The sequence below is a fragment of the Danio aesculapii genome, chromosome 17 (genome assembly GCF_903798145.1).
Source record: "Danio aesculapii chromosome 17, fDanAes4.1, whole genome shotgun sequence".
Taxonomy (NCBI): Eukaryota; Metazoa; Chordata; class Actinopteri; order Cypriniformes; family Danionidae; genus Danio; species Danio aesculapii.
In genome coordinates, this window is record NC_079451.1 from 20953727 (window position 1) to 20977425 (window position 23699).

Sequence of the window (23699 nt, forward strand, 5' to 3'; positions counted from 1 at the left end):
AAAACTGATAGTTTTCTTTGGGAGAACATTAAAGAGAATATTGTTATTATTTGGTTAGTTGAAGCTGCAAATTGTAATTTTTCATATAAATAGTGATGGGAAGATGGATGATTTACTGACTCTGACCTTTGAGTCTTGTTCATCGAGATGAACAAATCTTCGAGTCATTTTGTTCAGTTTGCCAAAATAAGATTAAAATGTTACGAGATGCTTCCAAACACCTCTAGCCCAAACGTTGATCACACTACAAACTAGTCATAATTAGAATGTTACTATACAATGCAATGCTACTGAGAAAGAGAAAACAATCCTTCATTGTTTACCTGGTGTTTTGTCTATGATTAGCTCAGCTTACCTCTTCTGGCATGTCTTCAAATTTGAGTCATTCGTTCACCTGACACTGACAGTCCCATATAAGCTCAGCCAAAGAATACAGTCTGAGCCGGAAACACCCATGATTAGTTCACCTTTCGAGTCTTCTGGTTTTTGAGTCGTTTGTTCATCACATGACAGCGTGTAAAGAGATGACTCAAGAAATGAACGGATCAAATCTTTTTCCGGCTCTAAATGCATATGATTGGCTTCTGTCTTTCATGTGATGAACGAACGACTCAAACCCCATAGAGGACTAGAAAAATGAACTAATCTTCTCCTCCACCTGCACGAATGAACGAATCACTCCGAGAGGACTCCTCATTCTCGAGTCACATAAAAGATTCATTCAAAATGAACGAATCGTCTAGGAACGACCCATCACTATGGGTGAAAAAATAGATCATGAGTTCATCATCCAAAATGTATTTTTCAAAGTTTTTTATGTGTGACATATTTATTTAAAATTAGCAGGATACATTTTCAATGTGTTTTCCTAATATATAACCTGTTAGAAGATATTTTGACATGCATTTTAGTCCAACTGGACTATGACAGGGGTTCCCAAACTTTTCAGCTTGCAACCCCCAGAATAACAATGCCAGTGACTCGCTAACCCCAATATCATCTGAGGTGGTTATAATTATATAAATCTTGCACACAATGGCGCACACACACCAATAGCCCCAAGTCTATTCATCATTTAATTTTAAAGAACGCCACTCACAGACTATCCTCTATGTTTAGTTGTGGCCTGTATTTATTTTTTATCTACACGAGTGCCGTATAGGTGTCAGAAAGTTTAACCTGGTGCCATTAAATCAGTGTGCTGGGTCTTTAACATAACATAATCACCCTAGTGGTCACAAAATAAATGAAAGGATGATAACATTAGTTTTTTTAATGTAACTATTAACTACAAATTTTTTGTTCTGTATGTTATGGATAAAATATGGTAATTCTAATAGTTTAATAAATGAATCAGATTTTTAGAAATCACCAAGCGACCCGGACCATCGTTGTCTCACGACCCCCTAATGATAGTACTTTGGGAACCACTGGACTATGATACAAATCAAAACAATATTAACAAATAAGTGAACTAATCCACAAAAATTTAGTAAATAAATAAACATTTAAAGAGGAAAAGAATAATAAAAATAGTAAAAACAAATAAGTTCATATAAAACAAATCTATAAATATTAGTATTGTTGACGATACTGTAAGTCACTATTTTAACATCTGAAACACACTGTTACTTATATCTGGAGAGACTTATATGTTATACTTGTATAAAATATGTTGGGTTTCATATTTGTATCAGCTGATGAATGAACATTTTTATTGTTAGAATTAATCTTAAATTGTTGGTCAATAAATTATGGATTTTTTGTGAGCTTTATAAAGTATGTGTGCTGCCGTCGTGAGGGTTTTGATTGGCTACTTCTATATGGAAAAAAAGTCCCCAAAAGGTATAAACCAGGAGGATTTTGGGCTGAAACTGTGGTACTTTATTCATAAGTCAATGTTACCAGCAGCAGAGTCAAAAAATTATAAATCCAGAAAGTGCCTAATAATAAACTCAAAGCAAATATCGACTGTGGAGAAAAAAAACATTATTCACAGCCTTATTACCTCTAATACACAGTCTCTGCAAACAGTCCTGAGAGCATTAGTGTTGAATTTAAATTTCAATGTTCTCTTGTAAATGGTCTTGTTGTCATAAATGCTTGATTGCATTTTCAGGCTATGCAAGCACGTTTTGATTTTGCTGGCACTCTCATCCCACCCACCAAAGACTTGCCCACCCATTTAGGCCTGCATCATCATGGAGACGAGCCAGAGGTAAGTGGGTTCAGCTAAATTCTCCTGCTGTTCAGTACATCTCTTAAAATTAGTTTGCATTCTTCAGTAGCTGCTGTAGATGTGTTACACTTACAATATTTTCTCTTTTTTTCTATTCTGGGTTCCAGCTGGCTGGCTACTCACTGCAAGAGCTGTTCCTCCTCTCTCGCAGTCAGCTGAACCAACAGCGCAATCTGGCCATCAGCACTCTCGCTAATGTCCTGACCAAAGTAAGCAGACATTTCAAAATTAGGAACAAAAGTTCATGTGGAAAGCTATTATATCATTATAAATAGTGGTGTTCTAAGAAATATGCAGCAATCTCTGAAAAGGGATGGTGGTTAAGTGTGCCAACATATAGTGCCGAGGTGCACACGGCGACCCAAGTTTGATTGCTGGCTTAAGGTCCTTAGCTGATTTTTCCCCTCTCTGCTTCCACTTTAAAGTACTTTTACCTGTACTTTTTATCTGTCCATCTGTCTTTATATCCATCTGTCCGTCCATCTGTCTGTATTTTTAATGACCATTGTCCATTCATCCATCCATCCATCCATCCATCCATCTGTCTGTATATTTTATTATCTTTCTCTATTCTTCCATCAATCCATCTATTAGTCCATCTGTCCATCTATCTTTTATTATTTGTTCATCCATTCATCTATCTATCCATCCATCTATTTTATCTAAATCATTGTCCATCAATCCATCCATTCTTCCATCTGTTTCTTTGTCTATATGTATTATTATTTATGTCCATCTGTCTGTTTATCTGTTAATCTGTATTTGTAATGATCTATATCTATGACCATACGTCCATCCATCTGTCTATCTCTCTGTTTATTTTATTATCTTTATTTTTCCATCAATTCATCATTTCTATCTATCTATCTATCTATCTATCTATCTATCTATCTATCTATCTATCTATCTATCTATCTATCTATCTATCTATCTATCTATCTATCTGTCTGTCTGTCTGTCTGTCTGTCTGTCTGTCTGTCTGTCTGTCTGTCTGTCTGTCTGTCTGTCTGTCTGTCTGTCTGTCTGTCTGTCTGTCTGTCTGTCTGTCTGTCTGTCTAACCATGTGTCTTTTATTATCCATCCATCCATCCGTCTGCATCTTTTATTATCTTTCTCTATCCTTCCATCAATCAATCACTCTGTCCATGTGTCTTTTTTTATCTGTTTAACCATCTCTTCGTCCTTCCAACCATCTGTCCATCTGTTTATATATTATATCTATATCTATGTTCATCCATCCATCCATCAATCCATCCATCCATCTAAATTTTTGTCCATCAATCCATCCTTCTATTCATGAATCTTGTCTCTTTCTGTCTATGCCCATGTGTCTTTTATCATCTGTTTATCCATCTCTCCGTCCTTCTAACCATCTGTCCATCTGTCTGTATATTTTATCTATGTCCATCCATCCATCCATCCATCCATCCATCCATTAATCTGTCTCTTTCTGTCTATATTCTTTATTATTTATATCCATACGTCCTTCCATCATTCTGTTTGTATTTGTAATGATCTATAACTGTCCATCCATCCATCCATCCGTCTGTACATTTTATTATCTTTGTCTATCCTTCCATCAATCCATCAGTCTGCCCATGTGTCTTTTATCATCTATGTTTATCCATCTCTCCGTCCTTCCAACCATCGGTCCATCTCTCCATACATCTGTCTACATATTTTATCTATATCTGTTCATCAATACATTTATTCATCTGTCTCTGTCTTTGTCTATTTTCTTTATCATTTATATCTATATCCATTCATCCATCAATTTGTCTGTCTTTATCTTTTATTATCTATGTTTGCCCGTCCGTTTGTCTGTCTATATTTGTATTATCTACATCTATCTTTATCCATTTATGCATCCATCCATCCATCCGAATGTAATGTTCTCCTTCTGTAGATTTGTCTCCTCTGAACACTGTCCGCTTGTGTTCTCCATCAGGCTCGTGCTGGTGAGTTCATTTCCTCTCTGAAGAGCAGCGTCTTGTCTTCTTTACTGGATGCTGGACTTCTCTTCCTTCTGCGTTTCTGTCTGGATGATGGTGTGGAGGCTGTGATGTCAGCGGCAGTGCATGCCTTGCGAGCTCTGCTGGTTTCATCTGAAGATGAAGTAAGAGGTTATCAACATCTTGCATTTCATTTATGCACTTTTACTGAAAAGCAGCTACAACGTTTCCAACGCCTCATTCTAGGAGTGCTTGGATAACACCTTCTCATGGCTCCTTGGGATTGCAAACTTTCCTTTGCTGCCCGCTGCTGAGGAGGATGAGGATGAGGAAGATGAAGGCTTGGATGAAGTCATGAAAGAAACCGCTAAAGAGAAGGAAGAAAAGAAAACCGATCATGATGTTGCTAGACAGGATGTTGTCAAGGTAACAGGTCTAAGATTGCTGTCTCTCTGTATGTATTCTAGATTACAATAGGTGGTTTAAGATTGCTCTCTTTCTGCTCTTAATTATGCAGAAATTTTCTCTTGCCTTCAGGGTTTTTTGAGAATGCAGGGTCTTCCTCGATTGAGGTACATCCTGGAGGTTGTGCGACCCTCTCCTGCAGTTGTTCTTGATATTCTGGAAGTTCTGATCCGAATCGCTCGCCACTCAACCGCTGCAGCCGTACGGGTAACTGATTTCTGAATCAGGGTTATTTCAGCACTTTTATTTCGCTAAATGTTTCAGTTCAAACATTTTTTTTTTCAGTAAATTTTGTAAGTGTTTTTGTTTACATTTTTATGTGATATAATCTTTATCTTGTATTTTATGTATTTTATATACTATTGTGCTTAGTTTGTTGTATATTTCTTTCTGTACAGCACTTTGGTCAACTTCTGTGTTTTTAAAGTGCTCTATAAATAAAGTTTGTCTTGACTTGATAATCTAAAATAATATTTTAGTTTTGTTTAATAATAGAAACCATTTTTATTGTTCACTGACGACACTTTACACTCTTAGTGGGTGCATTAACTAACTAACTACAGTTGAAGTCAAAATTATAGCCCCCTGAATTATTATCCCCCTGTTTATTTTTTTACTCAATTTCTGTTTAACAGAGAGATTTTTTCAACACATTTCTAAACATAATAGTTTTAATAACTCATTTCTATTAACTGATTTATTTTATCTTTGCCATGGTGACAGTACATACTATTTGACTAGATATTTTTCAAGACACTTCTATACAGCTTAAAGTGACATTTAAAGGCTTAACTAGGTTAATTAGGTTAACTAGGCAGGTTAGGGTAATTAGGCAAGTTATTGTATAATGATGGTTTGTTCTGTAGACTATCGAAAAAAATATATAGGGGCTAATAATTTTGACCTTAAAATGGTTAATAAAAATTAAAAACGGCTTTTATTCTAGCAAAAATAAAACAAATAAGACTTTCTCCAGAAGAAAAAATTATCAGACATACTGTGAAAATTTCCTTGCTCTGTTAAACATAATTTGGTAAATATTAAAAAAACAAAAATTAAAAGGGGGGCCTAATAATTCTGACTTTAACTGTAACTAACTAACAAATTATTTTTTGTTATTATTATTATTTTTTTATTATTATTTTTGGCCTTTTTGCCTTTATTAGATAGGACAGTATTGAGACAGGAAGCGAAGTTGGAGAGAGAAATGTCCTCGAGCCAGGATTGGGGTAGGGAAATGTCCTCGAGCCGGGATTCGAACTCAGGAATCCCTGACGTGCTATATGTCGGCACGCTAATAACTAGGCTAACCGACCTAACTAACATATTTAATGAGTAGAAAGTCAAACAGTAGGTGATGTTCTGAATTCTACATACTGTACAGGCTCATACTGTGAGCTCCTACATACTGTGCAACTATAGCAAAGTTATGCGTTTTAAAACTGTAACGTATTAGTGCAAACGAGTCCTTAGTTCAGATGCATTTACATTAAATGAACTCTGATGTAATCGATTATCTGTATGTTGGGGTGACCTGTGCCTCAACCCCAAACAAACTGATAGGTATGAACTAAATGACTTTTTTACGATGTGTATGACCCTTTCACAATCTCAATAGGTATAAGCAAATCAACAGCTGAAACATCTGATCAGAGGCTCATGCTGATCTTCGTAAACACAGAATGGTTTGTAGCTAGTATCATGTACTGTCTCACAGACCATATTTTGGGTTAAGTTACATGAAGACTGATGAGTTAACATCTATGCTGAGGAACTGCACTATTCATCAGCTTCAATAAAGTCTTCTCCTTGTATGAACTTTTGTCAGCTTACTTATTTTATGTATTAGAGTCATCTAATATATTGGCGAGCCACCCAAGAACAGTTAAGCTAAATACAGCAAAATCTAACACTGTTTTTAACAAATGGAACTTTATTTTAATGTGTTTCCATTTTATATAATATTAACAACCCTGTTCTAAACCTTTGAAATGCAGATATTATCATCCGATCTGTTCAGCACTTTAGTCTGGATATCTTTAGTTGTTTTATTTATTATAATGCATCCTTTCTTTGGTCAGATCTTGGACTGCCCGCGGCTGATGGACACTGTGATTTCGGAGTTTCTCCCCTGTTCCTGGGCTCCTGCTCCCTCACAGGCTCCATCCTCTTTGTATGGACTGCCTGTTTCCTTGGCGATGAAGCTGCTGCGTGTGTTAGCAAGTGCTGGAAGGCACGTCTGTGCAAGAATAGTGAGTAACCACTGAGCTGTGTAGGTTAACAATGTCAAGCGGCAACTAATTGCACATGATTATTATACTTTTTGCAAGATTGACTGGTCTCCCACGCACTTTAGGAAATGAGTATGATGCTTATTAAAACACATGACAGGCCACCTACTCAGATGTCAAACCAAAGATGTTGTGCTGAAATATACTGTATGGTCTCAGTGTGAAGTACAGGCCTATTATCATGTTGAATTTGAATATTTTGGTTATTACGCAAAAATCATTTTTATGAGGGGTTTAAACACAGGTGTGTGATGACAGTCTGTGCAATTAACCAGCTTCAATTGGTAAAAAAAATGCTTATTTTATTTTTTATAAGTGTCTGTAGAAACACTTTGATTAAAATTCTCCCATTGTACATGTCATCAGAGGGAAAAGTGCCACCCATTAGTGACAGTTTCTCCATCATCACTATTGGACGTTAATCTTGTTTTTAAATCTGCCACAATGCTGACACATGGGCATTTGTAGCTCCGCCCTCTTTTGAAAAGAGGCCTGAGCACAACCTCATTTAAATTTAAAGCGACAGTCACCAAATAGGACGTTACAATTAGGATCAAAGCCTAAAATGGGTAGTTCTAAAGAGTTATGAAACATTATTTGTTTGGTAGTTTGAGCTGAAACTTCACATACACACACTAGGGGCATCAGAGACTTATTTTGCATCTTGTTAAAAGGAGCATAATAGGACCCCTTTAAAATGAACAAAATGTATTTAATGAGCAAGAAGATCTTGAATCCATCATCCAAAATGTATTTAAGGAACAAGTAGATCTTGAATCCATCATCCAAAATGTATTTTCTGAAATATGAGTCACTATTTTTAACATAAAAAACACACTGTGGCTTATATTTGAATAGTCTTGATGCAATATATTGGTGGCCATATCAGTATCAGCTATCATTGTATAGTTCTAGGGATTTGATTGGCTCCTTCTATATGACGTGACATGCCACACGCAGCTGTAGAATTCATGCTATATGTGATCCTGAAGCACAAAACTAGTTATACATGTATAGTTTTGGCAATATCCAAAAATACACTGTATGGGTCAAAATGATTGATTTTTGTTTTATGGCAAAAAAAAATGATGTTAAGTAATGATCATGTTCCATTAAGGTGCTTTGAAAAATTTACTACAGTAAATATATTAAAAGTTAATTTTTGATCAGTAATATGCATTGCTAAGAACTTATTTTGGATGAAGTTTAAAGTGATTTTCTTAATATTTAATTTTTTTTAAGCATGCAAATTTTGCATAGTTATATCTTAGCCAAATATTGTCCAATGCTATTAAACCACACACAATAATGGAAAGCATATTTATTCAGCTTTCAGAGGATGTAAAAATCTCTGGCCATGATAAAAAAGACTTCAAATTTGCCATTTAAAAAAGTTCTAGATGTTTCCTTGCAGCTTACTGCAAGGTTCAAAATAAAATCTGTTGACACGGGTCCACCGTAATTGTTTGTCATCGTGTAATTGTTTGTATTCCAATGACAAAACATTAAATTGATTATTGGCTTTCAAATCAAAAGAGTTATAGGATAATGTCCAAACTTATTATATTGGTGCGTGCAAAAGATACATAATGCAATTAAAATTTGTCTGTAATTATGACAATGCATTGAAGTGATTTGTTGGAACCTGCCCAATCTCAAAGAGAGAAACTTTTATAGAATTAGTGGATAAATTCATATACATTCATACATTCTCATTTGTACAGAAAAAATGTTTTTAAGAACAAACTACCTAAAGTTAACCACCACTGGAATGGGTGCAAGTTGTAGTAAAGTACACAAATGAGAATGTACAAACTAAATAAATCTTTTATGAAACTGTGTATGAATAAATATTATAACCAGTTTATAATATTCAACCAGCATACAAGCTGTCATGCGTGTTGGTTTGTGCGTTTCAGCTAAACTCTCTAAGAGGCAAGGAGCTTTTGTCCCGGTTTGTGGTTGTGGAGCCATCAGAGATGCTGCTGGAACAAGGTGAAGCTCTTCGCTGCAGCACAGAGGCGTTGAGACTGTTCGCAGTGGCTGCCAGTTATGGACAGGCCTGCAATCTGTACACGTGAGGATGAACTTTGATTCTTATACAAAGGAGCATTTTTTTTTTTAAATCAAGTTTTAATTGTGACTATTCGCCTTTTTCCACACATGACTATTGTGTTTCAAATGATGTTGCACTTCCACAATGGTGAACTTCCATTTTAAAGAACTGAGACAAATGTGTTGTCAAATTGATGAAGATGTTTTGTTAGGGTTTTCTATACGCATGCATTTCCTTAGCTTTCAGCACATTTGAACTTTCTCAGCCACCGTACTTTTCACTGTTTAGTACTTTTTCACTATAGTGCAGTAACATTCAGTGTATGTCAGTAAAATAGTTGCAGAAAGACCTGTTTTTTCGAGTTATTCATGGTCTGCTGAAAGTAAATTCTTAATTGATTCAAATACGTTTCCCGATTGATCAACTGTAAGGTGAATAATGGCAACTTGTTGATTGTACACAGTTTTTTAACTCTTCTGTTGACTAGGAGGTCAAAAATGACCAGGCATTATTTTAGAATACAGTAGAAAAAAGTACAGAAGAAAAAAAATCTCCTAAACAATGTTTGTTTATCTTGAAGTTTGGTAACTTTATCAAAAATGACCCAAACATTAGAAAGAATCAATCATTTTCTATTTTCATGACCAGCTGTCCTGAATCTTTAAACCCTCTAGGCAGCTATAATACCATTTTTACATTACAAAACCTACTGGCACACACATGCACACTCCATCATACACATAATAACAGTTTGCTGCTTTGACTTTTATGGATACTGACTTGCTAAAAACGTTTTACACGTAAACAGGTGTCTTTTAGCATTAGAAAATATACCCTTTACTCAAGTGTTGCCCACTGATTTAACATTGATGAGAAACCCTAGACATTCACAGAGTTTGAAATGAGGTTTTTTGTTCATGCAAAATACTGAAATTAAATATTTTAAAGGTTTACTGAAGGACAAACACACACAATTTAAAGAATTCTAGGACGACACAAGGGTTAAAACGCTTCATTGATAGTTTCATGGAAGTTACTCACATATTTCCTGCAAAACAATGACTGGGTGTAGGAGAAAAGTGGATTTGTTGACAAGTATGCAGATGTTTGAGATTGTGTTTATTTCAGGGATCTGTATCCTGTGCTGGTGAAGAGGCTGCAGGCTGGTCAGCAGTGCTGTTCTTCATCTGAGGCAGTGCTGTGTCTGGAGCTGGACCGAATCAGAGCTCTGCTGCTGCTGCTCACTCAGGTCACTCACACAGCTGGATGCCATGAAGAACTGCAGAGAGGCCTGCTCAGGTCAGATTCTACCTCTGTGATATGATAACTAGCAAAACCTGACTAAATGTCTGTCATACAAATATTGTATGTTGTTATTGGAATGTTAAGTTGTGCACGTTTTTGATTCGCTCTTTTGCATGAACATTTAAACACTATTTAAAAACTGTTATGTAAAATATGTACACAAGATTGGGATTGATAAGAATGATTATTTTTGTCAGATTTATGCGCTTCAAAGTGAAGTTTTATAAACTAATTTGGTCACTTTATTATGATGGTCCTTTTTTTTTAATTTAAGTTACATTGCAACTAATTCTCATTAGATTATAAGTAGACTGGGTAGTTGGGGTTAGGGTTAGTGTAAGTTGACATGTACTTGCAAAGTTTCTTATAGTCAGTTAAATGTCTGTTGAAGGAGCAGTATTAACAGATATTAAGCAGACAGTCTACTAATCCTCAAATGGACCATCAAAATAAAGTGTTACCACTATTTTCAAAAAGATTACTTGCAATGATTGATCGCGGCTGGTTTCACATTAACAATTATCAATAAATCAGTCAGATGAATCCGAGTCTACTATAAATAGCCCATTTTGTCTTACTACCCTTACAGTATCTTCGTTTTTTAAGAATCCCCTATTAGGCATGGGATGATAACTGGTTTTAAGGTTTACCGTAGGTTTAAACCCGCCAAAGTTTTCTGTTATAACGTTTTTTTTCCTCATGTTTTTCACAACTATTTTAGTAAAAAAATTTTAGGGCAACAGTACCTATAGCAGAAAATGAACCTCTGCATCAAAAGTTACCGATCCAAAATATTTCAAATGTCTGTTAAAATAAAATATATTGTGTTCAACAGGGGAATTTTTTTTTTTAAGCATACATTAAAAAGAACTTATTTTGGAGCAGTAATCACAATACAGTGATACTGTGAAACCATGATATTTTTAACCAAGGTTATCATACCATCAGAATCTTATACCGGCCCATGCCTACGCCCTATCCACCCCATCTCCCCCTTTTTCTGCTTTACCAGTGGGAGCTTTCCTAACCCACCTGATCTCTGACCCCCTTTTGTGCTAAATGACCAGACGGGGACCCTGGGCTTAAGTATCTCCGAACTCAGGGTTTTCTCCTGTGACAGCATGCCAAACCTGCAATTAATGTCAAGCAATAGCTAAGTGTGAACTCTTGAAATTCAGTTTAAACCATAAAAAATGAAAATAAAAGGATAATTAGAAATGAAAAAAAGTTAGTTTAGTATGTAACTTATTCCTGTGATGTTGCTCAAAAAACATTTCTTCTGATTAGCTATGTTATCAGACACTGGTTTCCACAATATTTAATTAGTAGAATGTTCAAAACATAAATTCTTAATGAATTAAAATGTTTATTTCTTTGAAAGAATCTACAGACAGCAAGATTTTGACTGCTAATGAGTGTCATATATAATGAATTAAATGTTAACACATTTTTATGTAATCTAATTGATACATTTGGCCAAGAATAGCAGTAAACGGTCTTATGGATTAGTTAATCTTTGACTTGATTATTTATAAATCATATTAAATATTAAATCAATATAAGTGGAATTTCATTTACCAGATAATTTCTCATCAACACTAATAAAACAGTTAATTATACGTAATTTTGATACTATAATGTATACAGTTAGCCTCATTGATGGATTCAGAATTAACTATTTTAAATATAGTTTTCTAGTAGCTAATTAAAATGAATATCTTTTTAACTTTTAGTCTTTTAATCAACAGTTCATGTACATAATTAAATATTTAGGTAAACAAAAAAACACAAAAAATCAACTATATTCCATAGACTAAATGCTAGGTAGAATATTTCTCTCCTTTATATATGTATGTTCAACTCACACACATACGATTTCCTCTACATGCACACTACACTTCATACCAGTACACCCGCATGAAGTTTGTGTGTTAGGAGGTTATACATTTATATAACATTCATATACATTATATATATTTAAATGCCAAAAATAAAATGGGGGGTTTGAACAGCCACTTTAACCTGAATGCATTGCATTATGAATGTGGTCTTGAGGTTTTTTTTTCCTCTTTGTGTGTCTGCCAGTGCTCAGGGTACAGAGTGTCCTCCGCCTCCTCCTGTAGTGTGGACTCATGTGACGGGTCTCCAGCCCACTGTCATTAGCTCTCTGAAGGGCTGTGTGAGAGCACTCGACGGCCCGGCTCAAATGTCAAGCGCTTTGATTCTGCTTCCATCATACCTGCTCTATGCGGAGGCGTTTTATTCACAGCTCTGTCTGCAAGTACGTATTTATGAGGAATAAGTAAAAATGAAAGCCAGAGTCATGGTAAACAAGGTCATTCAAAACACAGCTTTGTTATTTTAGAGGCAAGATAATGCTGTATGCACAAAATAAGACACAATCTTCATAAAGAACATTTGTATGCCTTTCACACTGCTTGTAGCATTCGAGTGCCATTCACAGCCTCTGATCATGTTTTTCTTTTTTCTCTCGGACATGTTTGTGCCTTTGGATTATATCGACGTTTAGCTTTGATTGCCGTAGCGTTCAGTGCAAGTGGCCATATGCTATACTTGAATTAAGATCCATCCTTTGCATATGTCCTGTTAGTGATCTGATCTGGTTGCTTTGTCAGAGCTCATTCCAGCCGGTGCAGTGTCTACAGGAATTGGAGTCGCTGACTTTAGATGTGCTTTTGCCACTGATGTCCCATCAGGCCATGCAAAATATCATCAGCAGCTTCAGGTGGGATCATCTCTTATTTTTATTGTTCTTTATTTAGCGCATCTGTTACCTTTCTGTATAATTCATTTGTTTAAAACGAATAAAAGAAATATTGTATTAACTTAATTAAACATTACCATTACAACATGGGGGCGACACAGTGGCTCAGTGGTTAGCACTGTCGCATCACAGCAAGAAGGTCGCTGATTCGAGTCCCGGCTGGGCCAGTTGGCATTTCTGTGTGAAGTTTGTATGTACTTCCAGTGTTGGCGTGGGTTTCCTTAAGGTGATCCGGTTTCCCCCACAGTCCAAAGACATGCGTTATAGGTGAATTGAATAAACTGAGTTGGCCATAGTGTGTGTTGATGTTTCCCAGTACTGGGTTGCACCTGGCAGTGCGTCCGCTGTGTAAAACATGTGCTGGATAAGTTGGCGGTTCATTCCGCTGTGGTGACCCCTGATTAATGAAGGGACTAAGTTGAAGAAAAATAAATAAATGAATGAATATTACAACCAGGGCCGGCGCATCTATAGAGGCAACCTGCATAGGGCGGCATAATAGTCAGGGCGGCAAACTGCTTTATACATTGATCCATTCGTCTATCCATCTGTCTATCTTTGCCATGATGACTGTAAATAATATTTTACTAGTTATTTTGCAAGATACTAGTATTCAGTGCAATTTAAAGGCAAATTAGGAAAGCTAGGCAGGTTAAGTTAATTAGGCAGGTCATTGGACAAAAAAATATGTAAAAGGTGTTAATAATATTGATCTTTCTATGTACACTGCAGGTCAAAAGTTTGGGGTCAGTAGGATTTTTAAATGTTTTTAAATAAGCTTATCCTGCTCACCAAGGCAGCATTTATTTAATCAAAATTACAGTACACATTGTAAAATTGTGAAGTGTTATTGCACTATAAAATAACTGTTCAAAAGTAGTTTATCATTTAATTTAATCATTAATTTCAGTGATTTTAGAGATGAATTACTCCAGTCTTCAGAGTCACATGATCCTTCAGAAATCACTCTAATATTTATTATTATTATTATTATGATGATAATTATTATTATTATTATTATTATTATTATTATTATTATTATTAATGCAATAGTAATAAAAGCAATAATGACTAAAGTAGTAATTTCAACTACATACAATAAGCAGTTATTTAAAATTTTAACAAATATTTAACAATTTTACAATTTTTTTTACATTTAATAAATGCCATTTTGATGAACAGAAATCATTTCCTTTTAACAAAAAAAAAAAAAAAAACATAAAAAAAAAATAAAACGGACCCCAAACCTTTGACCAGTAGTGTATATAAAGTATACATCTTTCCCCAGAAGAAAAATGTAACACTAAATACTTTGAAAAATTAGCTTTTTCTGTTAAACATTACTTGGGAAATATTAATATGCATGTGTATATATGTAAACACACATGCATGCATGTATGTATGTTAGGGCTGCACGATATTGGAAAAAACTGACATTGCAGTATTTTATTTTTCTACGATACATATTGCGATATTGATTATAACTTTAACTCATGTAATGAGTAGCTCAATTTGGAAATGATGAATAACTTTAGGACTGTTTTGGATGATAATATGATGATTTTGTATTAGAGCGCATCTGCAGAAAGTGTAATAAACCAAATCACAAGCAACAGTAAATAGAGTAAAGCAAAGTTACAAATGAAATAAAGGCTTTGTGTTTTTTTTCTGGGAGTCTCAACGGTATTCAGGCAGACAAATTGAAAAATTAAATGTAAAATAAATAACACTGTATAGGCTGCACATAAATACATCTTTCTTGAAGTTACAAAGATGTTAATTTCCTATACCTAAATGCTTTAAACTGGCTTAAAAGGCCTTAAAACACATGCAAAAGACAATTTTTTATTTATATTTTATGGTTAAACTTTGCAATTACTCATTTATCAATCATGTGTTTTAACTCCTACTCAAATGTAATCCTGATTCAACATTGCATATCCTGCAAAGTGGCTATTGGAGTTGTGCTCATTGCGATATCGATGCTAAAACGATAGGATTGTGCAGTCATAGTATGTATGTATATAAATAGTATAACATAGACATGACAGTGATGCTGTGCTCTTCTCCTTCTGCAGATCCAACTCTGTAATCTGTAACTCTGGTCTGAGTGGTGCAGGTGGAGAGTTTGTCCCAAGTCTGCCAGGCCTGAGCTCCTCAAGACTGAAGACCTCCAGCTCAATAGCAGGTGCCAAATCCCCTTTGCCTCTCCCCACTGCCCTGCTACACCTGCTCAACACCATCACTTCCATCCACAAAGGCTTGGTTAACAAGGTACTTTCACTTTGGCTCAACTGGTAAATCTGAAATATGATGGGATGTAGACTTCAGACTTTGTGGTAATTTTGTTTTTCTCTCTCTCATTAGTTCAGTCCGCTCATACTCTCTGACTCTGTACTGGGTTACCTGCGCTCTTGTATCGGAGTCATGCCCTCTGTTTCTCAAACGAGCGCCTGGATTTTAAGGCATGAGCACCACCTGCTGTATCTCCTGCTCAGACTGGCACACAAGCTGGTAATGTCAACCTCTGCATTTATCAACATGTTCCTTTCTTCCATTGTCATTCGGAGTAACAGAGATCTTTATGTAAAAATTAAATAACTTACTGAATGCTGTTGTCTTGTAAATGATGAAAAAACATGTTATTTTGAGGAGAGTGTTTAAATATAAAGGTTTTAAATGACTGTTAATTTGTACTCTGAGGCTGCACCGTGATCCTTAAAGGTGCAGTATGTGATTGTCTTCAGAAACATTTTTTGGTTGTGCTGATTGAAAGTCTCTTCACATTCCAATAGTATTGAATAAAGTAAATGATCTAAATAATATATTTATATGTATTTTTGAATTCTGGGTAAGACATAAGACTAAAAAAATGTTCATCCAATTAAAAATTGTCGGCCGATAATTCCCATTATTCTGATAAGTAGCCAAAACTGTCAACAAATGTAGATTTTGTACATCTGTGCATCCGTTCATGCAGATCCGCCATGCGATCCACACGCGTTCACGTGCACATGACACGATCACAGCGGTAAAAACAAATGCTGAATCAAAACTTTTTTTAAAATCCTGCCTGAATATTGGAGTTACGGAGGAAGCATGACACCATGGTATTTCTTTTAGACGGGTAATGGTGTTTTAAAACTATTTTAGTCACACAAAGCTGATTTTTAGATTTTCTTGTTTTACGAATGGGTTATATGTATGGGTTAAATGTTGTTCAGCCACTGAAATCTTCCGGCTAAAGATTGATGTGACTATTTTCACTATTATTAGGGTAGGGAAATGTCCTCGAGCCGGAATTCGAACTCGGGACGCCCTGATGTGCTTACTGCACCATATGTCGGCGCGCTAGCCACTAGGCTATTGAGCCGACAATTATTTATTTATTTTAACAACAAAATATAAGTAAACAGCGCTATTCCGCCTAGCCTGCTTTACTGAGGTGATGTTGGTTTTATATTCACATCACATTGGTTCATGTTTGAACAATTACGACCTGTGACGCACTCCCTATATTGTTTACCATGCTACTTTGAATAATCGGTCTGAAATAGCATGCAAGTATGGCTTAGTAATAAGTGTAATTCCTGCACCCCGCTGGCCAACCACTAAGCATACAGTAGTCGCTTTTGGACAAAGCGCGTGAGAGAGTGAGACCAGCGATCCTTGCATGCATGACATATTGCACATTATGACAAGTTTTGCTTAATACACAACTGAAAATATGCGAGATATAATACAGTCTTTCGTTCAGAATTGTAGTATTGTAGAGTACTATAAAGTTTTCTAACTGGCGAATGACATGATCTAGTGGATTGTCTCCCGCCATCTTTAAGGTGCTGAATCGTGTTTCAGGAGGCGTGGCTTTGGACGGCAGGGGAAGGATTGTGTTTCAGAGATAATACGCCAACCGGTTAGCATTTTGGCAGATCAACTATTGCACCTTTAAATGTTTTAATATATATATATTTTTGTTTTAATATGACTGACAACATTAACTAATGGAACCTTACCTGAGTGTTACCGAAGAAGTGTGTGAAAGTCACAATTTTATGCCTGGAAAGAAATGCAATTAACACATTTGACTGTACTACAATTTTTTAAACTGAATTACACTTGTATTTTTTAATCTTTGATTCATGCATTTGTAGTATAATTAAACGTGGATGAAATATACATGAAAAATACACATTTGATCTACAAACATAATGCATTTTCAAGGCGCTATTATTATTATTATTTTTTGGGCCTAGGACCTTTTTTTGTTGCAGGACCTTACATGTGCATCCCTTGAAGATTATCATCCAAAAAACAGCAACTGTTAAGATTGGTTTATAAAAAAATAGGAGGGAAAAGTATGAATGTCCCCAACACTATTGAATGTAAATAAGTATAATTCATAACAGATTTTTCAGTTTTGGGTAATGTAACACTTTAAGCCTTAAATGTATTGATTATAATTATTTACTATTATAAATGTACTATTATTATTATTATTCAAAAATGATTTAGACTGTGACCTAATTATGTTTAGGTTCAAGTTGACCCAGAAGTGGCCAAACATGCCTCCCTGTTCCACCAAGTGTCTCTGGCACTGCTGTCATGGCTGCTGCCTGGCTCTGAGCACCTGGCTCATGAACTCATGTCTCTCATGACCTTCAGCCACAGCCTCCTCCCGTAAGTCTCCCTCCATGCCTTTGTGTTATGTCTTTTATGGTACTTTAGCTTAAAGTAATCAGGTTTTAGCTGTAATTTTTAAGTTACAAAATTTTATCTTGATGTTTTAAGTCAGATAAGTTGAAATGACATGTAAAGTTAATTTGATTCGACTTCGAATTTGTTTCTGCTAATGTCAGTTATGCTTTAATTTCAGTTTAAGCAAAAAGAAAGATATTATTTGTTTCTTTATGCCAATTCACCCCATTTCTTTTTATTTATACCTTGACTAATAGTAAAGACTTGTGAAGTGTTCAGATCAGAGGGTCTCTTGGATGTAATTTTATTTGACTGATCTCAGATCATTTATGTTGCCTTGATGCAATATGGTAGAATTAATATTCTTGAGCCTCTTCAGGCATGTATCTTGAGCAAAGGACTGATGTTGGCTTAATAGCACTAAGACCAAAGCTGAAATGCATTTGTGGAGACCACACTGACTCCAGCCTCACAACTGCTCAGGATTTCATTGGGCATTCTGATTGGAAACTATAGTTGTTCAGATGTTTATTTTTGTTCAGTTTCAGATTTTTATAGTTTTAAATAGTTAAAAAATAGTTAAAGTTTTAAAGTACACTATCATTTATAGTTATTTTTTGTGAAAAAAAAAAATCACAAATGTAAACTATTACACTGCCATTTTAGATTCCCTTTTGTAGGGAAGTTGTAGTTTCACATCATGCTCACAAGAGAGCAGCAAACTGCATGTTTCAGACAGAATGAAGCAGCTCTTTCTATAAACAGTTCACAGTTTAACTTGTTTTTATTATTTATAATATTGTTGTCTATTTGAAATATTACCAGTATGTGTTATTTTGTATTCTATTATGCATCCCTCTGCATATTTTTTAATAAAGGCTATTAATGCTGAAGGAGAAAAATGTTCAAAACAAAATAAATAAAAATGTGTCGATTACAAGAATTGTTCCAAACTAGCATATTAGATTTAGATAGATTTTTAGATTTAATCATCACTGAAAAACGCTGAGCCTCTTTGAAGACTAGTAGCTACTAAAATTGTACTTTACCATCAAAGGAATGATTTGAAAAAGAAAACTGATTATTTAAAGTGTAATAATTCACAAAATAGTTTTTAAAATATATTTCTGATCAAATAAATACAGTTTTGGTGAGCATAAAAGATTCACCCATCTTAACCAATTACTTAACTTTTAAACTCCAGTATTTTTATCAATAATTTTCAAAATGTTACTCTGGTATCAAAACGTCGCTGTTATATTTGTGGTAAGGAGATATTTTCAGTGTTTATATTTTTATTACCTTCATATATTCCAGATATAAAATATTTGTACCTTGGCCAAATATCCTATCCTATCCTAACAGCCTCACATCAATGGAAAGCTTAGTTGTTCAGCTTTCTGATGATCTCAAGAATTTTGTGGTCCAGAGTCAAACATTAATTCTCAAATCACTCAACTATCTCTAAAATAAACCACTCCCCCGACACCATTGTTTTTATGCCTACTGTTATGGTTAGGCTATTTTTGAGCATTTTATTTCTTGCATGCTCATCAACTTGTAGCCTCTTTATTCAAATGCAGTCAACAGACTATACCTGGTAACTAAGCCAAACATGTCAGGATAATATATATTTTAAGAGCTTTGGTTTCAAAATGAGCACTGAATATTAAATACTGTAGTAGATGACAGAAAAGCTAAATATATTATTTTTGTAAAACTAATATCGAGCACTTCACAGCCACACACAATCATTGAGTATTTAAGATTTTCTTTCGAACTCTGAGGTAAATTATCCATTGTTGTTCTAATAGTGGCTATTAACTTCATGCACAATTATTTTCAAGCTAATACAAAATTAAAAATAAGTTAGAAAATGAAACAAAATTAGGGCTGGGCAAAGATTAATTACATCTAAAATAAAAGTTTGTTTTGACATATCTGTGTGTATTATATATATATATATATATATATATATATATATATATATATATATATATATATATATATATATATATATATATATACAGAAACTAAACTATACAAAACTATTTTGTTACATAGATATATGCATGCATGTGTGTATTTACATATACATAGTAAATATACACTGTACACACATTATGTCAAAACAACTTTTATTTTAAAATATATTATTACATCATCAATAAATAAGCACAACAGCAGCCAGTTATTTCATTCATAATATGTCATGGAAATTCAGCGTTTTAGTGAGTGAAAGTCAGGGAAAAGTCATGGAATTTAATATTTGGCTTGAAGTGGAAGTCTGTATGCTATAATACTGAAATAACTGTTTTCCCCATTGTTAGAGAGGGTGCTTGTGGAGACCCAGAGGTGACATCACTGGCCGAGCTGCAGCTCCAGGACAGGACTTCACCTGCGGTCAGCACCCTCCTACATGATGCTCTTCATCATTTGCCCTCTATCCGCGGTTGTTACCTGTCCCACCTGGCACACATGGAGCCCTCAGTCCACTTATCCCGCGACCGGTACCTCGGCCAAACACCATTTATCAAATCTCACCTCCTTCCAGAACTAACCGGGCCTTCGTTACCTTCAGATTGGCCCTTCTTACCTCTCATCAGTCTCTATGAGAGATCAGGACTGTTCGTCGGGCAGCAGGTCGAGTCTCTTCCAATGGGGTTTGTCCAGTCTGCCACTCACTGTCTTCAATGGCTGCTGCTTTTGGAGAGCTGGAGAGAGCACACACTCGCTGCGGTGCCACCAGTGGCCAAGTTTGCCCGTCTCGCCTGTGTTTTTTTGTGCTCCAACGACCTCTTCTTGGAAAGGCCTGTGCAAGAGTTTACTTGGGCGCTGTTTCGCAGGCTGATGCAGCCGGCCCAGCTTGAAGTGTTGGATTTGGGCTCTCCTCCACCGGGATTGGCTTCCTTTCATGATCTGTACTCGGCTCTGTTGGCGCAATATGAAGCGGTGTCTTTCGGTGACCCGCTGTTTGGCTGCTTCGTGCTTTTGCCTTTACAGCGGCGCTACAGTGTTACCATGAAGCTGGCCGTGTTTGGTGAACATGTGGGAATGCTGAGATCACTTAGGGTTTCTCTACAGCAGGTAAGACATTTTTAGTTGTTTTTTTGTGCATTGGTTAAAGGAAATGCTCATACAGTCATGGAAAACCTGGAAAATTCATGGAATTTTGACATGGTATTTTTCAGGCCTTTTGGAAAACTCATAAGCTTGTCCCAAATGGCACACTATACACTATGCTTTTAGGCACTTACACACTCTACAGCTTAGTATATGTATGCAGTGTCCTCCCAAATGCAACACTAATGGTTTTTTACTAAGCGGAAATTCAAACCGTTTCCCTGATAATATTTGATGGCTGACAAGTTAGTGAAATAAATAACCAAACTACCAAATAATACCTGCATGAGTATAACTGCATTCACCATCCAGAGTATAATCACTCTTGTAGGACAATTTTGCTTTCACAATCCAAAATAAATAAAAGTAATCCAAAAGCTCCGTCCCTTCCGCTACATAAGCAAAGCTGCGGTTTATACTACAAAATGGCATAGAATATTGCATAAGTATGTGATTTGGGACGCACCCAGGGAAATTAGTTTAACTAATATCTGTATACTTGAATATAGGCTAGTTGTCTTTACTTCTTTTTTTGTCCTTGGCCAAAAACATACTCTCACATTATTAGTTCTGTGTAAGCATAATCTAAATCATAGATGCCCAAACTAGGGCCTGCGGGACAAAGTTGGCCCATATTAACCTTTGATTTGGTCCACCATCCCATCTGAAAAGGGAGAATGATGGGGGTGGTTTCGAGATTGTCAATTCAAATTTTATGTTACCCTTTGTTTGTTTGTTTTATTGTTAAAACCTAACTGGAATTAAATGTTTGAATTGAATGGTGTAAATTAAATCAGGTTTTGTTTAATCATACATTCTGTCACCTGACAATGCAGAGACTTTGGTGAGCAAATCAAGTCAAAGGCAGATTCTGCTTGACTAGTGTATTCAGCATTGAACTCCAAATATCTGTATACTTGAATATAGGTTAGTTGTCTTCTTTTCTGTCATTGGCCAAAAACATGCTCCCACATTATTAGTTTTGTGTAAGCATTATCTAAATCAGAGATGCCCAAACTATGGCCCAAAGCTGGCCCATGGTAACCTTTGATTTGGTTCGCCATGCCATCTGAGAGGGGAGAAGGATGGGAATGGTTTCAAGATTGTCAATTCAAATCTAATGTAACCCTTTGTTTGTTTGTTTTATTGTTAAAAGCTAACTGAAAATAAATGTCTCAATTAAATAGTGTAAATTAAATCAGATTGTGTTAAATATACATACTGTCACCTGACAATGCAGACTTTGGTAAGCAAGTCAAGTCAAAGGCAGATTCTGCTTGACTAGTGTATTCAGCATTGAACTCCACTGTGTTATAAATGTGATTGTTTGTTTTTATCGCAATAATTTATAATTTAAAAAGTTCTACTCCATTAGTTAATACGATTTAAAGTAATGCTTTAGTTTTATTTTGATATATTAGGAAATTACCCATGGCAACTTTAATGTAATAAATATTAAAAAATAATAGTTTGGTATATTTTATCTTCGGCCCACAGTTCTCAATGATATTTGGTTTTTGGCCCTTTATATGAAACTGTTTGGGCACCCCTGATCTAAATAAATTTTCAATGGATATAAAAATACATTTAACTTAAATAGATTGTGGCGTGCTTTATGATATGCTATAATAAATTTGAATGTGCATTGTTTTTCGTAATATTAGGACCAGACAGAATCTGCTGACATTTTTTGCTATTTTTGCGAGGAATTTTGTAAAAAATCTGCGGATTTATGTGGAATGACTTGCGGGAGTATCGCAACTAAAAATGTAATACATTACATTTTAAAAAACAATACCTTTTTAACTTTTATTTAATGTTTACAATGCAAATTCAATTAGATCCACTTATTTGGTAAACAAAGCAAGTCTATCATATAATATATCTACTAAAAGACATAAAATATTATTTACAAACTTTATTGTAAATAAATCATATGAATATTTTATATTAGTCAATAGTATTACTGAAAATAATTTCAAAACTGAATAAATACAAATTGACACACATTTACACAAGTAAATAAATAGACTCAATGATGGGCTGAAAATCTGCAGATTTCTGATTCCGTGTGGGCCTACTTATTATTTGCCATGTGTATATAGACATTACATGAAACATTAGGTCATGAAAGTCCAGGAAAAGTCCTGGAATTTGGTTGTAAAACTGCGTATGAACCATGTGAAGGGCTTGATGTATGTGGAGTGAAACTTAAGAATGAACTGGTGTGGCATCATTTCAAGCTATGTCAGGCCAAAATGCTTTTAGTTTGAAGTTTGTTTCAGGAGTTCAAAACTGCTTGCCAAAGACCACGTTAAACGTTCTTGTACAAACTTTTTCTTTGTTAAGAAATGAAAAGGACTTCATGTTGTGTCAGTCAAGTTTAGCCCCCTGCCTCTGAAACTTTCCATCCATCATTAAACTATTTTTTATATATATATTTGGAGACGTTTCAGTTCTCAGCATATACAAGTACACCACTCACAAATCTTTCTTGTAAATTAATATTTTCTGTACAATATTATATTTGTGCATATTAGATTAGATTAGATTCAACTTTATTGTCATTACACATGTACAATTACAAGGCAACGAAATGCAGTTTAGGTCTAACCAGGAGTGCAATAGCACCCGTTGCAGGATATAAGTTATAAAGTTCAGTTATAGAAAAACTATGGGTAATATTTACAGATGGATGTACTGTGAACATTATATACAGGTTGTATTAGCTATGAACAGAGATTAACAATCAATGAAAATATGTACAGGTTGCTATTAATAATGG

At 35.1% G+C, this 23699-nt stretch overlaps 1 protein-coding gene across 1 annotated transcript in view; it reads left to right on the forward strand.

Annotated features, from left to right (window-relative positions):
- rpap1 (RNA polymerase II associated protein 1) overlaps positions 1-23699 on the forward strand; it is a 39170-nt gene that overhangs the window by 7902 nt on the left and 7569 nt on the right. Inside the window, 14 exon segments of the mRNA XM_056477009.1 lie at positions 2120-2218; positions 2347-2448; positions 4188-4355; positions 4438-4617; positions 4729-4863; positions 6738-6908; positions 8867-9024; positions 10132-10302; positions 12394-12589; positions 12945-13054; positions 15172-15367; positions 15461-15607; positions 17631-17773; positions 20122-20878. Of these exon segments, the coding sequence (XP_056332984.1) occupies positions 2120-2218; positions 2347-2448; positions 4188-4355; positions 4438-4617; positions 4729-4863; positions 6738-6908; positions 8867-9024; positions 10132-10302; positions 12394-12589; positions 12945-13054; positions 15172-15367; positions 15461-15607; positions 17631-17773; positions 20122-20878 (2733 nt within the window).